Genomic DNA, 6,000 nt, shown 5'->3' with positions numbered 1-6,000 from the left:
CAGACCTACCTCTCTGTCCTGGGCCTACTCCATGGCCAGAGTGTGCACCACCGGAAATTGGAGGAGCAGCACCTCATATTCCGCTTGGGCAGTCAGCACCCTAGCGGCATAAACATTGAATTCTCCAATTTCCGGTAACCCTTGCTATCTCCTCCTCTTCACAGCTCTTCCTCAGCCCTCTGGATCCTCCTCTTCCTTTTTCATTTCTTCTCCCCGCCCCCCCCCCTCCATCAGTCTGAAGAAGGGTTTTGTCCCGAAACATTGCCTATTTCCTTCGCTCCATAGATGCTGTTGCACCCGCTGAGTTTCTCCAGCACTTTTGTCTACCTTCGATTTTCCAGCATCTGCAGTTCCTTGTTAAACATTTTATCTCTGTTTGCTTTGTTGTTACCTTCTACCAACTAACAATGATCTATTCTACATTTTCCCTGATCTTAATTCCCTTTGTCCTGTTTTCACACCTTACATTTCCTTATCTATACATTTCCTTATCTATGTACCTCCCACTCCCATGACATCAGTCTTAAGAAGGGTCTTGACCCAAAACATCACCCATTCCTTCTCTCGAGAGATGTTGCCTGCCCCGCTGAGTTCGGTATTTTGTGTCTATCTTCTGATTCCTAGCTGTCTTTTGCATCCAGACCCATTTCTGCGTTTTGTGATTTATGACATGTACTACAGAACTAATGAACTTGCCCATTATACAATACTGCATGAACATTTCTCTGCTGGTGTTTGGACACTTCTGAGTGAGCAACTGTGCCTTTCCTGAAGGATTGCTCTTCTCTTTCTGCACAGAAGGAGTTAAGTGGCAAACCAATTGCGGCCAAGTGTAAAATGGGACTGCACCCAATTTTCATTTGATAGCAGCCAAACATACTTTTGGATGGATCAAAGCACCCGGACAGAATTCAACTTAGTTTCTAATGCCTATTCAGTGAGCTCTAAGAAATTCAGGAGAATAATTTTTAGTCAGCCAATGGTTTGAAAATCTAAATTCTTAATGGACATATTTTGGGTTATTGGGTGTGTGCAATGCTGAAAGCAGCTATTATGGCGACTTTGTTATTAAAACAAAGGACAGTTTACCATTTGTTCAGCGAGTACCTCAATTTTGACTCCCATTTTTCATATGTTTATATTTGCTTTACGGTGCCAGATTGAGCCTTACAGCGCCAGAGACCATGGTTCAGTCCCGACTATGGGTGCTGTCTGTACAGACTTTGTACATTCTACCTGTAATCTTGTGGTTTTCTCTGGGTGCTCCGTTTTACTCCCATACTCCATAGACATACACGATTGAAGGTTTGGCTTCTGCAAATTGTAAATTGTCCCTAGTGTGTAGGATAGTGCTAGTGTATGGAGTGATTGCTCATCTGCGCAGCCTCGGTTGGCTGAAGCGCCTGTTTCCACACTGTATGACTCAAGTGTAAGGTGAGAGGGGAAAAATGTAATAGGGACTTGAGGGGAAACTTTTTCACACAGAATTTGGTGGGCATATGGATTGAATTGCCAGAGGAGGCTAGAGAGGAAAGTGCAATTACTACATTCAACATACATTTAGACATGGATAGGAAGGTTTAGAGGGATAACAGCCAAATGGGAGCAAATTAACTTAGCTTAGAAGGGCCATCTTGTTTGGCATCAATGAGTTAGGCTGAATAGCCTGTTTCCATGCTGTATGAATCTTATGACTTTCTTCATGGAGCAACCAAACATTTTGAAATGAATGGCAAAGCACAGAACACTTACCGTTGCATCAATAGAAAGAAAACTTTCAAATAATTGTATTACTCATACTTTAAAAATCTTTCTGGTTCACTTCACGGTGTACGAGTAGAAACATTGTCAATGCTAAGCACAAATGATCGAATGGTCATTGACATTTCATTCTGTTGAGTCGTTTGGGGAATTGATGCAATTTTCTTTTAAAGTATTTCCACAGCAATGAATAGATGTTATTATTATGCATTGGAATATTGAGTGTGCAAGTACCAGCAAAGTGAATGCAAAATGTGGATGTATAAACACTTGATCTAGCAGCAGTATTCTGATTGCTATCCATGTTAATTTCAATAGACAATAGACAATAGGTGCAGGAGTAGGCCATTCGGCCCATCGAGCCAGCACCATCATTCAATGTGATCATGGCTGATCATCCCCAATCAGTACCCCGTTCCTGCTTTCTCCCCATATCCCCTGACTCCGCTATCTTTAAGAGCCCTATCTAGCTCTCTCTTGAAAGTATCCAGAGAACCGGCCTCCACCGCCCTCTGAGGCAAAGAATTCCACAGACTCACAACTCTCTGTGTGAAATTTCAAGTTAAAATCTGCTGCCGAGGGGAAATAGTGAACTATAGCAAATTGCACAAAGTCTGTAGTTGTTTTCCAGGCCTTCTTTACATTTGACAGACTTAAGTACAAAGGAACAATGGTGTCCATTGACATGTGACACATGTTGAACATCTTTCCTGTGAGCTTGGGCCACACATATACTGCATAGAGGCTAGCCTGAATAAGAAGGGTCTTGGTCCGAAATAGTCTCAAGAAGGGCCTCAACCCAAAACGTCATCCATTCCTTCTCTCCAGAAATGCTGCCTGTACTTCTGAGTTACTCCAGCATTTTGTGTCTATCTTCGATTTAAACCAGCATCTGCAATTCTTTCCTACACATTTGATCCTTGACTGTTCTACTGTTATTTACAGGGGACTTCCATCAGCTTGGAACTGCGCCAACCTCCTTAACGACTCTCACACGTAGCAGTTCTTACTTCCCATCCCCATCACTTCAACCTCAATTACTGTTCTGAATAGATGAGATTGAATTCAATTACATAATTAAATATGGAATAAAAATTCTGTCATCAGCAGAGATGATAATGAAACAAGTAGATGACATAAAGATAATACTTGGCTCCTTAATGCCCTCCAGGGAAGGAAATCTGACCATTTCTGGTCTGGCTTGTGGTTGATACTCATCTGTTCTCTGCAAAGGCCTGGCAAGTCATTCAGTTCAAGGGTAATGAGGGATGAGTAATAAATGTTCGACTTGCCAATGACACCCACATCTCACAATTGACTTAACATAAACAAGAGACAGCTTTTCTCCATTTGAACTATTGACAGTGCACTAAAAATAATCTACTATCAGATCAAATATTTCTTTTGTCACAAGCTGAGTATAGGGAAAACTGCTAATACATAAATAATGCTCTCAGTTTAACACAGCAGTCCTCGCTGCTCCAAACAGCTTTCATTGGCAAATCTAAGTGGAGGATACTTGCACATGGACGTCATTATCCAAAGCTGATAACTGAAAAAGTTAAGGTTTCTCTCTCTCTCTGAGACAACCTCTCTGCAAAATTCCATCTTCACTTTATATATTTACCACTGATATTTACTAATTCAGTAAGTTTTGAATTGACATAAAATATATATATTTAAAATCTGCACCTATTGAGCCAATACCTGTAGATCCAAGTTACAATGAATGCCCTTGTGTGTGTATATACATTCTCATCTTGTCTGTCTGTCCGTCTGTCTGCATGGGTTGTCTGTATTGTTTTGTATGTTTTGTATCTTCCTCAAAACGCTACGCGTTAAAGCCCTGTCCCACTGTACGAGTTCATTCAAGAGTTCTCCCTGAGTTTGCCCTGATTCGAACTCGGAGATTTACGGTAATGGCCGCTCGTAAGTACTCGAGGCTCTCATGGACATTTTTCAACATGAAAAATCTTCACGAGTCTTCCCGAGCTTATCTGCCATTAGCGAGTCTTCCCAAGTACCTGCTGTTAGCGTTATGAGCCGCTAAGAGACGTCCCCGAGCTCCGAGGTACCCGCTATGTTCATTCTACGTGCTTACCACAAGTTAGATTTGTTTTGAAACTTGGGAGAGCACTTGAATTCATACAGTGGGACCCATTGGGTCCCATGTTCATACGGGAGGGCTGGTCCCCCGACACAATATTCCACCTCTCCACCAATTACTTCAACACAAACAACCATTTGCAGTGCATTTTTACTTCAACCCAAACAACCATTAGCAGTGCATTTTTACTTCAACCCAAACAACCATTTGCAGTGCATTTTTACTTCAACCCAAACAATCATTTGCAGTGCATTTTTACTTCAACCCAAACAACCATTTGCAGTGCATTTTTACTTCAAACCAAACATATTTTCATTTTCAAACCACATTAAGGGCACTCACAGTTGAGTAAACATGTGTTCAGTGTTATTCAGAGCTCAGAGAGACATACCCTCTGGTTTCCTCCATCTTGCAGAGACTGCGCGAGGCACACCACTTTTGGGTTTTATAGTCCCTCCCCCCTCCCACCAGCAGGGGCAGCAGAGAGAATGGCAATTTTTTTTAAAGCATTAATATCTCTTGATTTTTCATCGATGGGAAAAATCCTCCGATCCCGGAAGGCGGAGGGAGGCTCTGAGCGAGGTGGCCAAAAATCTCGGAAATAAAACACTTTAATCTCTTTAATGAAGCATTGTTAGATTCTAACATCAGTAAAGTAGACACAAAATAACATTTTTAATCAATCTATATTTACAGTTTTCTCAGTACTTCAAAAGATGCAAGCGAAATAATGAATAAGAAATGGAAAGGAAAATGAAACCTTTTTAAACAGAGGACAAGCCTTTGTAGTGGTTCCAACACAGAGACAAGTGTGTAAAAGAATCCAAAAAGGGCATGTAATACAACAGTGGCATTGCAAACTGAAATACTCATTTATCATGATGCAAAGCATTTGTGAAGTCTTAATTAAGACAATATTGAAGGAGAGGAGATCATAATCAGTTCCCTAAAGAAATATGTCAGCGGAGTGTATATAGTGATTATGTGTCTCTTGGGAATACAATAACAATTGGAACACATGACTCTGATCTAATGATAACATGAGAATAGATAACATCCAAAGGGATCTTATTTAAGCTCCTGTTGCTTTTATGCTCAAAATGTCATTATATAACTTTACGGTGATCTGCGATTACATGATGAATTAGTTTAAGTCCAATATGTAAAATTAATCTTTTTGTATTCTTTTTGACACCAGGAAGAGAATCATTACAGGAACAATATGTTCAAGACACCAAGATGGGATTTGTGATAAATGCAATTTATTCCATGGCCCATGCACTACACAACATGCAGCAAAGCCTGTGTCCAGGAGTTAATGGGCTATGCGAGGCAATGAAGCCAGTTGATGGGAGAATACTACTGGAATTCCTCATGAAGATCAACTTTACTGGGGCATCTGGAGATCTCATCTCTTTTGATGAGAATGGAGATTCACCAGGAAGGTATGTTATTATCTAACTGCAAAAGCTTTCCATTCATATGGACTATTTGCGATTGTTGGAAATTGTTGGTGCTCAAGGATCGTACTATCATTTACCAGCCTTGTAACGGGTATAGCTTGGACCCAATAGCAGCACAGAATCAGGCAGGTATAATTGGTAAAGAACTTTATTACGATACTGTAACGCAGAGTAGAAACACAGGAATGGGTACACCGTACTCACACAGAGGCTCAGGATTGAGCAAGGGTTCCGAAGAGGGGCAGGCAGGAGACGTAGTCGGGGTAGCGGAAGGTCCGGTAACCAGGAAATCCAACACACGATGCAAACAAACCAGCGAGGGACAGACAAAAGGAGAGTCGAAGCCAGGCAGGAAGTCGAGGAGCCATTGCAGGGATTCACCAAACAGCCCAGGAGAGAGGCAGACAGAAACCAGGAGGTACGGGACGAAGGCCATGGTCGGGAACAGAAGGCTGAGGTGATATCCGGGAAGACGACAGGACGGAATGGTCAGGGGCAGGCAGGTTCGAATCTGTGTAGGCAGTCGGGAAATCGCTGGAGAGTCTTGCATGAATACTGAGAACAATCTGGCACTGTGTGAACGGTGAGGAGAGTCTATATACCGGGTTAATAGGTGATCAGAGGCAACTGAGTGCAACAGTTGAGGAGAGTTGGGCTGATGAGAGGGGA

The 6,000-nt window shown here is 41.9% G+C and overlaps 1 protein-coding gene across 1 annotated transcript in view; it reads left to right on the top strand.

The window, feature by feature from the left end:
- The window catches only part of grm5b (glutamate receptor, metabotropic 5b), a 473,006-nt gene that overhangs the window by 329,498 nt on the left and 137,508 nt on the right, over positions 1-6,000 (top strand). Inside the window, 1 exon segment of the mRNA XM_055637258.1 lies at positions 5,067-5,313. Coding sequence (XP_055493233.1) covers positions 5,067-5,313 — 247 coding nt within the window.

Source organism: Leucoraja erinacea, chromosome 6, assembly GCF_028641065.1.
Source record: "Leucoraja erinacea ecotype New England chromosome 6, Leri_hhj_1, whole genome shotgun sequence".
Lineage (NCBI taxonomy): Eukaryota > Metazoa > Chordata > Chondrichthyes > Rajiformes > Rajidae > Leucoraja > Leucoraja erinaceus.
The sequence above is the reverse complement of the archived record's forward strand: the minus strand, read 5'-3'. Positions and strand labels throughout refer to the sequence as shown.